The following is an 18,814-nucleotide window of genomic DNA, read 5'->3' as shown; positions in this document are numbered from 1 at the left end:
TTTTTTTTCTCCTTTTTTCGGCTGTTTGAACAGTTTTTATTTTATTTTAATTTTTTAACTTTTTCAATCTCTCTCTCTCTCTGTCTCTCTCTCTCAGGATCTATGAGTGTAATAAGAGGTGTAAGTGCTGCTCCTCCATGTGTACCAACCGCCTGGTGCAGCACGGCCTGCAGGTCAGACTGCAGCTGTTCAAGACCCAGAATAAAGGCTGGGGGATTCGCTGTCTGGATGATGTGGCCAAGGGCTCCTTCGTCTGCATCTACGCAGGTATACACACATTCTACACACACGCACGCACGCACGCACGCACGCACACACACACACACACACACACACACACACACACACACACACACTCAAACAAACATGTGATCAGTTAATCTGTTCGTTGTGATAAACCTCCATGCCCACAACCCCGCCCTTTTACATAGGATTTCTTCCATGTTTTTTGTTTAATGATTAAAGTTGGGTTAAAGTTCTCAGTCCTGGCTGGGGACTGATTACAGTGTTGAGGATTCCATAGGTCTGTTTCTGAGATCAGTGCAGATCTGCAAAACAAAATAATAAATAAAGGGGAGGTGTAGTGATGGCCACGGCATGGATGACAAAGTCGTCAAAACGCTAGTCAAGTGATCTCCAAACAAAAAAGCAGTTATAATTTCAAGATATGAGTTGGCCAAACTAGCAATAGAATACAACAGAACTTCAAAAGATACTTCTATAAAATTAAGCATGGATCGGCACACACACATTCAAAAAAAGAAAAATTAGAACAGCAGTTTCAGAGGTTAATCTGCTGCTCTTTGCCCATGGGTCAACAAGCAGATGTTATCTGCTATCTGCATATGTTATTACGCTTTAGCGATTTGAAAATATCTTGAATAGAATTTTGACTGAGAAAAACTAGGTTTTAGATATCTTGAAATACAATGTCTACTAGTAATGAATTACAATTATGACTAGCAGTAAGAAAGCAGTTTTGACCAGGAGAAACAACAATCTTTAATGTACATTACAGATTGGAAGTTTGTTCAGTTAAATGTTAGATTGGATTGTCATCTCTCTCTCTCTCTCTCTCTCTCTCTCGCTCTCTCTCACTCTCTCCTGGAAATAACGTACTTGATACAGTCATATCACTCTCTACCAAATCTCCTTTGTCAAAAATAGCCGATCTACTCGTCGTGAGCTCGTAGATCTGCTGTTTTTGGCAAAACGCCCCAAAACTGCCCCAAGATAATGGATGTTGGTGAACTTTTGATAATCGCGATAATATAGTAATCGCTGACATGAAACGTTCACATGGTCACCATCCTCATAGGTAAGATCCTGACGGACGACTTCGCCGACAAAGAAGGCCTGGAGATGGGAGACGAGTACTTTGCCAACCTGGACCACATCGAGAGCGTGGAGAACTTCAAGGAGGGCTACGAGAGCGAGGCTCACTGCTCCGACAGCGAGGGCAGCGGGGTGGACATGTCCAGGATGAAGATCCAACCCTCCGGCCTGGTGGCCAACCCAGCCATACGACGACCGTCCGGAGAGAAGAGACACAAGAAGGGCAGAGGTGAGTAGTAGGCCTGTCACGATTGTTACATTCAGGGTTCCCACGGTCATGAAATTAGACAAATATTTTTTCCAGTACTAGGAAAGGGTCCTGGAAGGTCCTGGAAGAAATAGCTATGCATTGTCTTTGGTTATTGAATTTGTTAATATCTCTGAAATGACAAATTAAACATTGGCCAAATTGTCAAATATTAGAGGCAGAAAAAGGCATGCTCACATGCTCACAACGCCTCGCGTTGCGAGGCGTTGTGAGCATGTAGATCGGCTATTTTCACAATAGAACCGTGTTATACAAAATTCCTCAACTCTTAGTGCTCGTCAGGGTGCCGGGGTCCCCAGTTAAAACATGATTATTTCGGGGGTCACGGCCTGAAAAGGTTGAGAACCACTGGCATACACTACCTGTCTTTGGGCATTGCACATAGGAGCTGAATTATTGTTATATAGTCCTGGAAATTGGGTTAAATATTCTGGAAAAGTTTTGGAAAAGTTTTGGAAATTATTTGTTAAATATTTGTGGGAACCCTGGCACTTGCCCGGGCGGGCAACCTGAAAGCAAACTCCCACCTGCCCGAAAGTTTTATTTACCTGCCGGGGGCAGGTGGGCAAGCCTTAGTGTCAATGCCTAGATTATGTTGGGTGATACATTAAATGTTTAAGAGTGTGTAAGATGTGAGATAAGAGATGGCATATGATCTGAGATCTGATGGCTCCTGTCCTGGTGTCCTCTGGCGTGTCCTCTTGTCCTCCAGCCCAGAGCGATTCATCGGACAGCAACGACGAGGACGACAAGGACTCCAAGAGCGACGACGAGAGCGACAGCTCCGACCACACCTTCGTCAAGGACAGCAACATCAACGCCAGCTCCGTGTGGAGGAGTTACACCACCCGCAGACAGGCCCAGGGCAACAAGGATGGTGAGTTACACCACCCGCAGACAGGCTCAGGGCAATAAAGATGGTGAGTTACACCACCCGCAGACAGGCTCAGGGCAATAAAGATGGTGAGTTACACCACCCGCAGACAGGCTCAGGGTAATAAAGATGGTGAGTTACACCACCCGCAGACAGTTACACCACCCGCAGACACTAGTTACACCACCCGCAGACACTAGTTACACCACCCGCAGACACTAGTTACACCACCCGCAGACAGTTACACCACCCGCAGACAGTTACACCACCCGCAGACAGGCTCAGGGCAATAAGGATGGTGAGTTACACCACCCGCAGAGACACTAGTTGAACCACCAGGGTTCCCACGGTCATGAAATTCCTGGAAATATTTTGAAATTAGAAAAATATTTTTCCAGTACTGGAAAACTTTTGGAATTGATCAAGGGTCCTGGAAGGTCCTGGAAAAATAGCTATGCATTGTCTTTGGTTATTGATTGTGTTAATACTTCTGAAATTACAAATTAAACATTGGCCAAATTATCAAATATTAGAGGCAGAAATTGTGAAAATAAAATTCCTCAACTCTTAGTGCTCGTCAGGGTGCCGGGGTCCCCAGTTCAAATATGATTATTTCGTGGGTCACGGCCAGGAAAGGTTGAGAACCACTGTTTTTGGGCATTGCGCAATGCGCATAGGAGTAAGCGACTCCTTATTGAGCTGAATTATTGTTATAACGTCCTGGAAATCGGGTTAAATATTCTGGAAAAGTTTTGGAAAAGTTTTGGAAATTAATGTGTGGGAACGAAAGGTTTCGTACGAAACCATGGTTTTCTTAGTTTAGGAGAAATGCACTCCTCTTGGGTTATCGCGCCTCCTAGCGTGCGATACAGAGCTACACATATGCTCCCGAATGACACAGTCGGAGGGTATGCCAGTCAAACGCCCCGCCCCACCCGTGGGCATAAGGCGCGAGACTGGCATGTGTACTTCCTCTTAACAACACCGTTCCTCTGCACGCAACATGCGCGCGAAGGGGCGTTTGAGGAGTGCATTTCTCCTAAACTAAGAAAACCATGGTTTCGTACGAAACCTTTCGTTTTCTGTCATTTACTCGAAATGCACTCCTCTTGGGTCACATAAACCCCCGGAAGCGCACACCCTCAAAATCCGCCCGCTCCGCCTGACAGGAGACCACACCCCCGGCGTGGCCCCTCCCCCACGGAGCCCCGAGCCCACCGGACTCGAGAGCGGAAGAAAGTAGAAAGACCCTGACAGACCGAAATCCGCCTCATGAACTAATAGGCCGACCAGGTCCGCCTCATAAAACCCTGACAGGCTGGAGCCCGCCTATTCACTAATAGGCCCACTAGCAGCCGTTTTATAAGGAAACAGGGTCTCCCCCTTTTACCGAGAGCAAAGGGACTTGGTCTCAGCTATAAAAAAGGGGGAAAAAATCTTTAACTAGAGGAGGCGGCAACACCCAGGACCGAATGCGCCAATGAAGATGGAGCCACGTCCAAATGGTAAAAAACCACAAAAGTCGACGGAGTCGACCAGTTAGCCGCCGAACAGATCTCTTGGATCGAGACACCCCTGGCTAGAGCCCAGGAGGTCGACATTCCCCTAGTGTCATGAGCCCTTAGGCCCTCAGGAACCGGGACTTTAGCACAAGTGTAGGCCATCTTTATGGCCTGCACAATCCACCTTGAAAGTGAAGCTTTAGCCACCGCTTTCCGTCTAGGACCACTTTTAAAAGTGACAAACAGTTGGTTTGACGCTCTAATAGCCCTCGTCTTCTCACAGTAAATCCTCAAGGATCTTACCGGACAAAGACAATGTAGACGCCTATCCTCCTCCGAAGAAAACGGAGGAGGATGAAAAGCCACCAACTCAGTTGGCTCATGTATAATCACACGGTTCTTTGGGACAAACGCCAAATGGGGTTTTAGCAGAACCTTCTTGCCATCCTCACAGAATCTCATGCACACCGGGTCCACCGATAACGCATGTAGATCACTGACTCTTTTGGCTGTAGACAAAGCCAACAAAAGACTAGTCTTAAAACTCAAAAGCTTTAAGCTCGCCGCCTCCAGAGGCTCAAACGGTGGACGGCACAGCCCGTCCAACACCACACCCAAATCCCACGATGGGAAAAGGGACCTAGTAACCGGTTTAAGCTGGTGCACACCCGCTAAAAACCGAGCCACCAGACGGTGCCTACCCACCGTCTTACCCTCAAAGCCCACATGGCACGCTGACAGCGCCGCCAAGTAACCTTTAATGGTAGAAAAGGCAAGACCACTTTCTAACTTTTCTTGAAGGAAATTCACAACAAGCTGGACCGGAGCCTCAAACGCCACCACCGGTGACGTACGCTCCGCACACCAGTCTTCAAATATCCTCCACCTCTTATCATAAGCCGACCGCGTGGACGAAGCCCTAGCACTTTGAATAGTCTGAACCGCCCCTGGTGTCAGACCCAAAGCGCTCAAAGACTCCCCTTCACGGGCCAAACCTGAAGGTCTAGCTTCGCCGGGTCGGGATGGAAGATCTCCTGCCCTGCCTGCCGTAGCAGATCTCTGATTGGCGGCAGAGGCCACGGGTTGCCGTAAAGGAGGGGAGATATCTCCGACCTCCACACGCCCCACCCCGGAGCCACCAACAATAGTTTGAGGCCGAACCGCCTGACCCTCTCCAAAGTCTGGGGGATCAGTTCCAACGGAGGAAACGCGTACAGCAGTTCCCTCGGCCAGTCGTGAGCCAGAGCATCCAGCCCCAGTGGGGCTGGCCCCGTCGCAGAGAAGAAAAGTGTACACTTCGCGTTCTCTGCTGACGCGAACAAGTCGACTTGAGGCTGACCGAACCTGCTCCAAATCTGTCTCACCACTCCCGGGTGGAGGGACCAATTTGCATAAAGGGGCTCCCCCCTGGACAGCAGATCTGCTCCGCTGTTCAGAAGCCCCGGAATGTGCGACGCCTTGATCGACGCCAAACGTGGTTCCCACCACAGCGTCAGATCCCGCGCCAGCTGATTGAGAGCCGGGGAGGAGAGGCCCCCCTGCTTGTTGATATAGCACATGGTCGTCGTGTTGTCCGTCCTGATCAACACGTGACACCCTTCCACAAAAGGCAAAAAATGTTTCAACGCCAGAAACACTGCCTTTAATTCCAGGAAATTGATGTGCCGCTTCTGTAGAGCGGAGTCCCAAACTCCCCTCACCGAACGGCCCTCGTGCGTTGCGCCCCAACCACTGAGGCTGGCGTCCGTTGTGATCACTTTCCGTGACACCACCACGCCCATACTGACCCCCTGGGACAGAAGAGTCACGTCCACCCACGGTCTCAGTGTGTACACACACCCTGGGGACACCTTGACCTTGCGGCGACCTTGTGTCGAGTGGATTTTGAGTGCCAACATCCACTTTTGAAAAGGCCTCATATACAGCCTGCCCAGCCTGAGTAGCTGGATAGTTGAGGCCATCAGCCCTGACATAATCATGCAGCGCTTGTACGTGACCACTCTGCCCACGCGAAAAGACTTCGCGCAGGCCACGATCTTGACTAATCGCTCCTGTGAGAGTCGAGCCGTCATATTTATTGAGTCCAGCGAGATCCCCAAAAAGGTGGTCTGCTGAGCTGGTGTTAACATACTCTTTTTGAAGTTTATGTTGAACCCCAGAGAGGTTAACTGCGACATCACCACATTGGTGAGACGTGTCACCTCCTCTCTTGAACTTGCGCTTATTAACCAATCGTCCAGGTACGTCGCAAGTCGGATTCCCTGCTGCCGCAGGGGAGCTATAGCCGCTTGTGTCACTTTGACAAACACGCGGGGAGACAGAGAGAGGCCGAACGGGAGAACAGTGTATTCGTACACTTTCCCCTCGAAACCGAACCTCAGGAATTTTCTGTGTGGGGGGTAAATTCCCACATGCTGGTACGCGTCCTTCAAATCGAGGGACGTCCAATAATCGTTGATTCTGATCGAGCGCAATAGCGCTACGTTCGTCAACATTTTGAAACTGTACTTTACCAGAAAATTGTTGAGGGCTTTTAGGTCCAGAATGGGCCTCAGCCCCCCCCCTTTCTTTGGCACCACGAAATAATGAGAATAAAACCCCAGACCGAGCTGATCTGTGGAAATTTCCCTGATCGCTCCTTTCCCCAATAAAGAGTGAATCTCCTCCCTCAGAATCAAAGCGGCCTGCCCCTTTGCATGCGTGAATATCACTCTGTCTGACAAGGGAGGCTGGGTTGAGAATTGTAGCCTGTATCCCTGCCTCACGGTGCGAAGCACCCAGGGACACGGCTTGCATGCTTTCCATTGAGTTAAATGCCTTGACAAAGGATTCTGAATGGGAGCTGACGTCAGACCTAACGGAATGTGATTGACAGGAATGCACGGTATGTGCATCCCCGGACACGACTCTGACGTCACCGGTAACGCGGAAGTCAAAGGGACTCGAGACTGAGTCACGTGACTTACTACTGAGCGTGACACCGTCTTGCTGTGACGCGAGGGCCTTACGTTTAATGCCTTTATCACCGGCGACAACACTTTGTTGCACGGTGGGACAGGAGGCAGAGGAGGAGTGTAAAAAGGAACGCATTCTTGTAAACACGTCCTGTCTAAAACCCTGTTTAATACTGCTGCCGCAGCTCTGGCTGGGACAGCTAAACAAGAAGGACCTCTCTGCCACCTTCTTACCTTGACTGGCGCTTTGGCGCCCTCTCGTGTCGGAAGGGAGGATTGAGGCTGTGGAACAATTAAACCTTTTATATTGGAAATGCCCCTTAAGGGGGTTTCCTTGAAGGCTGTTTGTGTTTGTGATTGTGGTACTGGGCATGCATATTTTATATATGGATGTCCCCACTGGGGATTCTCCATTGTGTGTGCATTGTGAAAGAAGAGACCTTGTTTCGCAGACACATTCTTTACTGGGGAGAAAACATTTGGCACAGTAACAAAATTCACATTTACATTGAATTCCTCCACCCTGGGTGGCAGGATCAAAAGTGCACTGTGCTTGCGCGCTGGAGAGCCGTCCATGACCCTGTCTCCGTGCGCCGAGGGTGAGAAGGCCCTCTTTCTCAAAGTGTCATTTTCTCGACCCTCTCCCACGCCCCCTCACTGCTGCGCTGTATGAAGGGCGAGCTGGTGGGCGCATCTCCTGGTGCTGGGAGCCCTGGTTGCTCTGACTTCTGTTTCTGCTCGTGCCCGAGGAGGAAGACGGAGCTCTAGGAGAACGATGGGGTTTCCCGCCCTGTCGGGGGGGTCCCTGATATCTCTCCCTATTACGGGAAGAGCGTCCTGAGTAACCTGACTGTTCTTTCCCTTTATCAGGTTTACCCAAAACAGCATCCACCACTTCTTTTTGGGCTTTATTGGTGTCGGTGATGACACGGAGGAAGGGTAACGCTCCCTCGAAGAGACTGTTGGGGGCTGTGTCCAGGCCCCTCAGCTCCTCTCGCCTCTCGCTGGCCTTTGATTCGTCGCCTTGGAAGGGGACTTTCTGCAGCCACCTGAACCTCTCCATGCTGACAGCGACATCCATACCTCTGCCAGCCCATTGGATGGCATGGACGTTGCTCACTATTGCCAGCTGTAGCATGGCATCCCATTCAGCATAGGCTTCAGGAGGGAGGCGGTCCTTGTTTTGGAGCAGCATCTCTGCCATGGCTCCATTCATCAGCCCCACCACGTTTAAACTTTTCACAGAGAGCCCTGCAGCTTTATAAACATTTTTTACCATGTTGGAGACCTTGTTCTCGTCCTTGTTCTTGAACTTGGGCACAGGCTCCTGAGTGAAGGGGCATTCCGTGGGTTTAAACTGGGCACAGAAGAACTGATTAGTGGCGACATCCACAGGGGGAAGGCCGCCCACGCCAAACTTGTCCTCATCCGCCAGTGAGGTTGACAGAGCCATCTTCCCGGGCTCTCTGTGTTCTTTCCATGTGGAATGGAGAGCTTCTTTGAGCCCCGGGGTAGCGGGTAGCTTCTGAGAGCGAGGGACTGGTGTCTGTACCTCTCTCTTGCCCGCAAACTTGATCTCCGTTGAGCTCGCAGGGCGAGGCTCCACTGGCATAGTGAGGCCCATCTTGGCCACCGCCAGCTCAACCACTGCCAGCAGGTCCAGTTCTTGTGGGGTGGATTCTGCTGTGGCGCCCACCTTCTCCTTATCCACCGCTGCCTTCTTGGCAGGGGCGATGGGGGGGGCTTGGGGTGAGGTGCGCGGGGTGCCGCCATGACGGGGGCTTAGCATCACAATGTCCTCACTTGTCACAATGTCCTCACTTGTCTCCTCTTGAACCAAACCGTCCTCCTCCTCCTCCTCTTCATCTTCCTCCTCTTCTCCTTCCATGGCATCTTCCTCCTCCTCGGAGGTGCCAAACTCGTCCGAGCCACGAGGCACTTTACGTGGCACGTTCTGTTGGGACGTTAAGAGAGGGGGGAAAGAGGGGGGGGCGGTGACCGCTGGAGTCATCAGGAACGGGTTGGTGGGGTGAGGAGTCCCACTGGTGGCCGCCTCGGCGGCGACCGGAGACAATGGCCCCGCCTGGAGTGGTCCCTGGAGGCTAGCCTGCAGGGCGGCGGAGGCCTGGAGAGGCCCGGTGCTGGTCAAACCAGGACCGGGCGTGAAGGAGAAGCGCGGGGTAGAGCCGAACATGCCGGTCCCACCACTGTGCGCTGTGGTAGAAATAGTGTACATCGGAGAGAAGCTACTGCGGATAGGTTCGCAAACACTAGGAGCCGCCTGGACAAACCTTGCTGCGGTGCTGGAAACAGGCCCGCTTCTTTGTCCTGGCGTGGCGGGGATCCGAGCGCCGTGTTCCATCTGAGCTCCCCGAGCGACGTGGCTTTGTTTGGGCCTTGCAGCGTCCATGTTCATGACCACCAGCAGACGCTGGTGAAGAACGGCCGCGTCCATCGTCGCGCAGAACACGCAGCTGTTTGGGAAGTAGAAACCTTGCCAAGCGTGTTGTAGCTCCAGACAGCCCAGGCAGATGGAATGCGGGTCCTCAGCGGCGATAAAGCGGCTGCACTCCGGATCCCCGCAGCGTCGAGGGAGGGGTGGTGAAAACAGACCCTCGCTAGACATGACGAAGGTAAGCTAAGCTAACCTAGGCTAGCCGCTTGTTATCGTTAGCAGCAAACAGCGAAGAACAAAACAGAGAAGAACAGACCAAGTTGAACGAAACCCGTGGGTGATGGTCCTACTCACCGCTAAGGCTAAAGTTGAATTCGAACTGGTCTTATACTGAGTAACTTGAAGAATTAATTAATTGTCGTAGAGTAACATGTGTAGACGTCCGTATCTCATGCGTGCAGAGGAACGGAAGAGGAAGTACACATGCCAGTCTCGCGCCTTATGCCCACGGGTGGGGCGGGGCGTTTGACTGGCATACCCTCCGACTGTGTCATTCGGGAGCATATGTGTAGCTCTGTATCGCACGCTAGGAGGCGCGATAACCCAAGAGGAGTGCATTTCGAGTAAATGACAGAAAACCCTTATTGGTATTGATGATGCTGGTGACTGTGGTTCCTCCACAGGCAGCCAGGACAGTAAGGAGGGAGCCCTCTCAGCAGGGGGGCCGGAGGACCGGAAGCGCCCTGTGGTGCCAGAGGAGACGGGGAAGAGCAAAGTGGCTTCCTGGCTGACCAGTCACAGTCTGAAGAAGGTGAGGAACAGGAACAAACGCCCCCAAGCATAGACCAATGTTAAAATGCTGCTCTTAAGGCATTTTGTCAATGCTGCTCTCAGAGCAGCTTAAATGATATCCATAGAACAATGTTAAATTGCTGCTCTAGGGGCATTGCTGGGTAGATATGCTATTTTCCCAATAGAACCGTTTTATACAAAATGTAATGTCTCAACTCTTAGTGCTCGTCAGGGTGGGGGGGGGGGGGGGGGTCCCCAGTTAAAATATGATTATTTGGGGGGTCGCAGCCTGAAAAGGTTGAGAACCACTGGCCTTGTTAGTATTATTGTCTCCACCAGCCGAAGGCTGAGGGGAGAGTATGTTTTCCCCTCCGTCCGTCCGTCCGTGCGTCCGTCCGTCCGTGTGTCCGTGTGTCCGTCCGTGTGTGTGTGTGTGTCCTCGCAGTTTGTGTGCAGCTAATCTCAGTCGCCGTTGGCCCGGTCGCTGCCAAAGTGAGCACACACATTCCCTGGATGCCAATCTAGAACCTCTGCCCTAAATTTTTCAAATGGGCTTTTTCTAGCGCCACCTAGTGGCCGATGTTCGCAAGACACATTTCTGTGCACTACTCTTACAGATTTTGTCCAAAAATCCTACAAATCGGTAGGCAGTATCTCGACAGTCATGTGATCGACACGGATCTGTCCGATTTTTCATATTCCATCCTGATTGGCTAAGATTGGCTTCCAAAGTTTGTAGGATTGAGCCGTTTGGAACAAAATGCCTCAAATCCCAAACGCAAAGTGCAATTATCATGAAATCGCGCACACACGTTCCCACTAGGTCGAAGAAGAAATGCCACTTAAAATCTTTGAAAGCAGCCTCATGGTGGCGCTATAACAGGCCGATTTGAGGTTTTACCTATAACTCCATCGATCAGTTTCAAACTTTGTAAGCGCATTCCCTAGAGGCCAAGGAAAAACCCTTTCCCTGCATTTTTCACATCAGCCTTTTATAGCGCCACCAGGAGGCCGACTTAAGTAAAACACTATTTTTCCTATTATTCCTTGAGATTTTATCCAAAAATCATGCAAATCGGTACACAGTATCTCTATAGTCATGTGATCAAGTACGATCCGTCTGATATTTCATATTCCATCCTGATTGGCTAATATTGGCTTCCAAAGTTTGCAGGATTGCTCAGTTTTTGAACAAAATGCCTCAAATCATCAACGCAGCTTGCGATTACCGTGAAATTTGGCACACATATTCCCCACTAGGTCAAGGAACAAATGCTACCCTTTTCACATTGGCCTGTTATAGCGCCACCAGCAGGTAGACTTTAGCAAAACACATTTTTGGAACACAATGCTTCAAATCATGCATGCAGCGTCCGATTGCCATGAAAGATCTAAGGTGAAGAACATAGGCCACCCTTTTTACATTAGCCTATTATACAGTAGCACCACCAGGATGCACGGCCTGGTGGAGACCTGTGCTCGGAAGAGCACTGCTTCTAGTTAGTAGTGTTGTTACTATCAGTACTGTCCCATTTATCTGTTACACCTATACGTTGTAATACCTCTGAAGCCGGGATGGCCTTGCCATGATATTTTTGTTATTATTATTGTCTCCACCAGCCGAAGGCTGAGGGGAGAGTATGTTTTCCCCTCCGTCCGTCCGTCCGTGCGTCCGTCCGTCCGTGTGTCCGTGTGTCCGTCCGTGTGTGTGTGTGTGTCCTCGCAGTTTGTGTGCAGCTAATCTCAGTCGCCGTTGGCCCGGTCGCTGCCAAAGTGAGCACACACATTCCCTGGATGCCAATCTAGAACCTCTGCCCCACATTTTTCAAATCAGCCTCATGGTGGCGCTATAACAGGCCGATTTGTGTGGCCTGGTTGTTACCAGCTAATCTCCGACGCCGTTGGCCCGATCGCTGCCAAACTGAGCACACACACTCCCTGGATGCTAATTCAGAACCTCTGCCCCACATTTTTTAAATCAGCCTCATGGTGGCGCTATAACAGGCCGATTTGTGTGGCCTGGTGGAGACCTGTGCTCGGAAGAGCACTGCTTCTAGTTAATAATTGATCTTCTCTTGTGTGTTCTAGGGGTCTGGAGATGATAAGAGGTATGTATGACTCCGCAGGAAGTCTGTTGTTTTTCATGTTGTATATTGTCTTCAATCTGTTGATATTTCATTGATGCCCCCCATATGAGCATAAAACATGTTTCAGACGTTCACATCATCATTAGTTAAATGAGATTTATCCATTTATTTATGTTCAATAGACTGTTGTAGTTGATGCCAGCTCCCCACAGAAACATGTCTTATTTTGATACATTGTATTTAACAATTTAAACCCTATATACTTAATGTACTGTACAAACATGAATTGATAGCACTTAGATGCACTGGTTAGGTACGTACATGTGGAAAACCCTACACTCAGTATCTCCACTACAATAAAAACATAGTAAAAACCACAACCTAAAGCCTTTTATCACTCAATAAAAACAGGGAGAAATATCAGTGAAAACTCTTGAGGGTTATTGCAGTCAATCTACAAGCTCATCGTGATGCATTATGAGTTTGTAGATCAACCTGCTACTTTTTAATAAAGAAAATACAACCATAATAATCTTGATAATAACTGTACATTTCTTAAAGATTTGCCCAACTTAGGGCATAGAGTTAGAGTTAAAAAGTATGTTGATACAGTATAACTAACACAAAATGCAGTGGGTCTACCTGCTCTTCCATCGATTCGTCCTCTGGTCTGGTGGGACACCTACTGGTCGGCAAGTGGTATTACACAAAAGCCAAAGCTCAATTTATCCCATGCTCAAAACATTGGCAGAATTGGTACTCGTGTTGTCAAACATATCGATTTATCGAAAAGTATTGATTTTGAATATAGTATCGATTTTCAATATGACTTTTCCATAGTATCGATAATATCAATACTCAGTTTTTACCTCATTGGTTTACACCAACGTTACTTTTATGTGTATCCTTCCTACTTTGGCTTATTCCTAGTTATTTTAAAGGCCTATTTGTACTTAGAATGTGAAAACATCAAAGGCAGGCCTTTAAAAAGTGTACTACCATCTACCTCAAGAAGTTCTGTATCTTTCTTTGCACTAAAATCGCTGTGGTTGCATGGTATCGAAAATGGTTCCGAGTATCGTCATTTTTCTAAATATCGTATCGAAGTTAGAAATCCAGTATCGTGATAAGCCTACTTGGTACTCATGCAGGGGGAGCCCGGGTTTGAATGCTCGGTAGGACATAAGTTACTGATTGAAGCTTTAATGTGGTTATTCTGACTAATAAACTGCTTGAACGTGTGTGTGTGTGTGTGTGTGTGTGTGTGTGTGTGTGTGTGTGTGTGTGTGTGCGTGTGCGCGTGCGTGTGCGCGCGTGCGGCAGTGACCTGGTGAAGAAGCAGGAGGTGATGACGCTGTCTGACAGTGATGACGTCCAGACCATCAGCTCTGGATCAGATGACATTCCTAAGCACAGCAAACCCAGCCAGGGTGAGGCAGGGGTCAGAACAGGGCTGGGCGATATGGTGATAAATATCGTTGAGACGATACAATGTCTCCACGATATGCCTTTTCAGAGATATCGTATATATATATATATATATATATATATATCGTGATACAATGAGGGAGCCTTATACAAAAGTCCTGTTGAATTGTTGTTAGTACAGAGATTCATTGCAGAATCCATTTAAACCTGCATTTTGGTCTAAATCAGTACTTCTCAAACTTTACAAATCAAGGTCTCCCCTTAACTCTGACAGTATACACAGTTGTATACTGTCAGAGTTACATAGTTGTAAAGGCCCATTCCCAATGGGCCAGATAACAGATAAAAAAATCTCTTTCTCCAGATATTTTTCCATTCGAAGTGGATTGTAGATACAGATAAAAAAATATCTGCCACAGATAAAAGAAATATCTGTGGCAGATATTTTCTTTATCTGTATCTACTATCTACCATCCACTTTGAATGGAAAAATATCTGGAGAAAGAGATTTTTTTATCTGGTCCATTTAGACCACTGGTCTAAATGGTCTGTTACTCCCTTTTTCTTTTAATCTGCCTTTTCCGCTATTTTTGAAAATGTTTGAAAATATATGAACATTTTTCAACATGGAAACGATTATGACAAAATAATTGCGGTTATGTCAAATAATTGCAATTAGACGATTATGTAATATAATTGTGACAGGCCTAGAGCGCACTGTTCATTTATCTCTCTCTCCCCCCCTCCCCCAACAGTGACCAAGAAGCAGGTGGCGGTGAAGTCGACGCGCGGCATCGCCCTGAAGGGCGGCCACGCCATGATGGTGAAGTCTGGAAACCCCGGACGGAAGTCTGACACGCAGGGTCAGAGCGGAGGAGCCGACGGCGCCAAGAACGACGGCCCCAAAAACACCCGGCAGTTCTTCGACGGGGAAGAGTCGTGTTACATCATCGACGCCAAGCTGGAGGGCAACCTGGGCCGATACCTCAACGTTGGTTCACTTTATGTTTCCTTGCTGTCGTCGGGCAGAAAGCCCTTGTTTTAACACATTTTTAGGCCTGGAATTATTTTATACTTTAGCTATTGAAAAATAGCATCCTGTCTACAAGCTCACAGCGTGGCACTGAGTGCCGCGCTGTGTGAGCTTGTAGATCTTTTTTTTTTTTTTTTTTAAGCGAACATTTGTAACTCAAATTTTTGCTTCTGGGTGGTCCCTGGAACAACATATTTTGAGATGGGGGTCCGCGGCCAAATACATGTAATTTTGGGGGTCCTTGACATGAAAAAGTTTGAGAACCACTGATTTAGAAGAAGGATTTATAAGACATATACGACAAAAATATTCAAAGACTTGCACAAATGTTCACGGTAAAAGAAAACAATAGCAGATCTACAAGCTTGCGCCGTGCTGTGAGATTGTATATCTGCTATTTTGTAATAGTTAAAGCATAATAATAATGGTTAAAGTGGTTCAAATCTAAAGCGACACAGATTTGCGTTCGGGTCTAAATGGGTTAACTTTGTAATTTCGCTAAAGTAGCAGATCCACATCATGCGTTTTGAGCTTGTACTGCTACTTTTCCTGTTGTTGAATTTGAATCCTGAAATGTAACAGTGTTGGACATAATGAGCTTTGCACCCGACAGACAATTTCATATTTACATAGTAGACCTACTTCTACTGAATGTCAGTAAGTTGCTATTTGATCATATTTGGTGAGGTAGATTGTGTTACACGAAATAAGTCAACCGCCATGTTCAACATGTAGTTTCAACTGCGGCCATGCCTCTTCCGGTCAAACCTTCACAATAAACGTCTCTCCATTAGCTCACAGTGTACCATATCACACACCGGTCATAGTTAACAAGAAACAGTTAACATTTTTAACTTAACAGATTGAATATTTGTCATGACTCATGGTCTCTAAAAATCTCCCCTTTCTCCATTTTACACTTTCTCACTTACTCTTCTCTTCTCTTTTTCCTCTTCAACTCCTATCTGTCCATCTGTCTTCTCTCTCATTGCAGCATAGCTGTAGTCCCAACCTGTTTGTCCAGAACGTCTTTGTGGACACTCATGACCTGCGGTTCCCCTGGGTCGCCTTCTTCGCCAGCAAGTGAGTTTATCCTCCACTAACTCCCAGCTGTTCTCACTGCTATTCGTGTCATTGAAATTCCAATAACATGTCATATTATTGAATCATATCGGCGGGTTTAGCCCAGGCAGTACCATCTGTCAATCTGTCCTCAGACTAGTGTGGGACTCTGGCACTTGCAGTAGTACTAGTACTACTATTGCTTCTAGTACTACTGTTACTACTACTATTAGTCATACTATGCATAGGATACAGCTCAAACAGCATCACCTGTTCTTTGGTAATTGCTTGTAAAGACGTTGGTGGTCCTGGCTCGTCCTACGCTTTCCAAAGAGTAGTCCTACGTGCTCCGACGATTTATTCCATTGAAAGTGGCCAGATGCCAAATTTACAGTCCCCCAATTTTCACTGAATCTATGCTGTCGGCGGCGCGACGTTTCCCGGGGTGCCGATCCCGAATTAATTCGGCTTTTTATATAAAATTAATTAAACACTCAGAGGCCTTAACTAACCCAGATTTTCACTAGTTTTGTGTGACAGTCTTGTATGATGATGAAGCAGGGCTTTGCTTTACCAAAAGACGTAGACATTTGAAACTTGGAGATACGAGGTTTCTGCCCGACAGTGACGATATTTTTGTGATTATGTTGCAAGGAAAACGTTGAGATATTAGCCATTTTGGTTAGAACTGACTGAAAATAACTTTGTACTTCAAGTTTAAAATTATACTAAATATTTAAGTGTCCAAATAAATCCCAAATATTATCAAATTATCTCGCGGCACCCCTGGACTTGCCGTCGCGGCACCCCAGGGTGCCCCGTCACCCACTTTGAAAACCCCTGCTTTATTGATGTGTGTGTGTGTGTGTGTGTGTGTGTCCAGGCGTATCCGTGCGGGCACAGAGCTGACGTGGGATTATAACTATGAGGTTGGAAGCGTCGAGGGGAAGGAGCTCCTCTGCTGCTGTGGATCCACTGAATGTAGAGGACGACTCCTGTAACCAAAGACACTGGGAAACTCTCTCTCTCTGTGTTTCTATCTCTCTCCACCTTCTTATCTCTCCTCTGACCATTCATCTGCATTCAGATGCAGATATACCCTCCCTACCTGTCAAAGTTTTGGACACAGCTTCTCACACAATGTGTGTGAGAAGCTGTGTCCAAACTTTTGACTGGTAGGGTAGCCGTGTAAAGCCATTTGCCGAAATGTCGTTGCGTTGCTAATCGAGACCGCAAGCAATGACCCACACATCATGGTAGAGCAATTCTTGGACAGATATCTTTTTTTTTTTTTTAGATTAGTTTTTTGGGGCTTTTATGCCGTTATTAGATAGGACAGTAGACTGACAGGAAATAGGGGGAGAGATGGGGAGCGAAACGCGGCAAATGTCATCCGGATCAGGAATGGAACCGGCGACGCTGCCAGGCATCCATGCCTATGTGGCAATGCCGGTATGCGCCTGGACCAGTAGGCCAGAGGGACAGATATCTGCTGGCTGTAACTGAAGCACGGAGATCAATCCCTTTCTCTCTTGCTCTCAGCATTCTTACTGTAGTCCATTTAAGGCAGGGGTCTTCAACAGGGGGTCCGGGACCCCTAGGGGGTCCTCAGAGTTACCACAGGGGGTCCTCCAAATCTTTGTGTGACTTTTTTTTATCCTTTTTTATATTGACCACTTGAACACCATTTGAACCCTAGCGTCCATATTCTGAGAACTTTAGTCAAAAATAGCAGATCTACAAGCTCACAATGCCTTGCGCTGCGAGGCGTTGTGGGCTTGTAGATCGGCTATTTTCGGCAAAGGGCTTTGGTGTAGAGGGGGAAAAGAGCAGATCAAGTACAGAGTGAAATGTCAAGTTTATTCAGTATTGACGGTTAGAGTGGTTACATATCTGAAAACTCACATGAATCCAAAATACACTGATGATCGTGCTGTCAAACAATGAAACTATATGGAATCTATGAACAGATTGTGGGGGTCCCTGTTTCATCTCTCTCTCAACTAAGACCCGTTGAAGACCCCTGATATAAGGCATTTAAGGTTAGGGAGGAACAACGCACACAGAACTAAAGAACATTCATTGATCTGTTCAGTGTGTGACAGGAAGTTGAGACGTGAGTAATGACCCGGGACCTCGTTCCTACTACGCTGCTTCCAACTGGTCCTTGAATGGCTGGAACACCAGTCCGCTGTTCATGCATTTAACCACTTAATAGGGTCTGTGGCATGGCTGTAGTTGACTTTTCCACAAGGTGACCTGGGTTTCAATGGAAAAAGACATTTAACATTGTTGCAGCAGCTTGAAAGTGGTTAAATGGGAATGTAAGGAAGTTCAGAGATTGTTTTTGAAGGGGGGGGGGGACAAAGACATGTTACTGTTTTTGACTAAATCAAAGCGCTCTGACGTGTTAAAAAATAAACTGTTTGTTTGGGAGCACACATGCCACAGGCTGTTATAGATCATCTATTTTAGGCAAGTGATGCCATCATACATAGGACCGAGTATACGTTTAAGCAGAAATGTTTTGTATTGTTCTCCGAAGGGGTGGGATCGTTAATTAAATGTGCAGATTCACATCTGCTATCATGTGTTTTTGCTTGGGTCGTCCACTTGTGACCAAGAACTAACTGATCACTGTATTTTCTAGACATGTTTATTATTACTGTTAGGTGGAACCGTAACCACCAGAGGTCTGTAATCACCTTCTAGATTCATATAGTGTATTATACACTATATCACTAGAAACTGCTTCCATTATTATTATGTTGTTAAAGTTAATTGTTTTGTTAGTTTGTTATGTTCGAAGTAAGTTGACTAAACTGAACTGTTTAAATGAAAGTGTGACTGAATGCTAAACGGCTTCTCCGACACCCCCTGGTTTGGTCATCAGTTAAAATAAGGTTTTTGGTTTATGAGTATCTCTTGTTCTGTCCCGATTCTCATTTCACAAAAACAAAGGTTTTGTTCACTAAGAGATTATCCCAGCTTGTCTAGGCTTTGATAGACCCTCTGTTAGTAGATTATTACGAAGGACTTTTTTTCAGTTAGTCTAATTTCAAAGGATCTTTGTTGTCTGTTATA

At 47.4% G+C, this 18,814-nt stretch overlaps 1 protein-coding gene across 2 annotated transcripts in view; it reads left to right on the top strand.

Annotated features, from left to right (window-relative positions):
* setdb1b (SET domain bifurcated histone lysine methyltransferase 1b) overlaps positions 1–18,814 on the top strand; it is a gene marked incomplete at its 5' end in the record, with an annotated part of 41,562 nt that extends 22,748 nt beyond the window's left edge. For both annotated transcript variants that reach the window (XM_080751556.1, XM_080751555.1), the window contains 9 exons: positions 98–267; positions 1,319–1,564; positions 2,316–2,480; positions 10,012–10,139; positions 12,209–12,228; positions 13,531–13,637; positions 14,391–14,626; positions 15,663–15,751; positions 16,614–18,814. In XM_080751556.1, coding sequence (XP_080607682.1) covers positions 98–267; positions 1,319–1,564; positions 2,316–2,480; positions 10,012–10,139; positions 12,209–12,228; positions 13,531–13,637; positions 14,391–14,626; positions 15,663–15,751; positions 16,614–16,731 — 1,279 coding nt within the window. In that variant the 3' untranslated portion in view covers positions 16,732–18,814. The remainder of the gene's footprint in view (positions 1–97; positions 268–1,318; positions 1,565–2,315; positions 2,481–10,011; positions 10,140–12,208; positions 12,229–13,530; positions 13,638–14,390; positions 14,627–15,662; positions 15,752–16,613) is intronic.

Source organism: Nannobrachium achirus, assembly GCF_963921795.1.
Source record: "Nannobrachium achirus genome assembly, chromosome: 2".
Taxonomy (NCBI): Eukaryota; Metazoa; Chordata; class Actinopteri; order Myctophiformes; family Myctophidae; genus Nannobrachium; species Nannobrachium achirus.
This window is presented reverse-complemented; position numbering and strand designations above follow the sequence as displayed.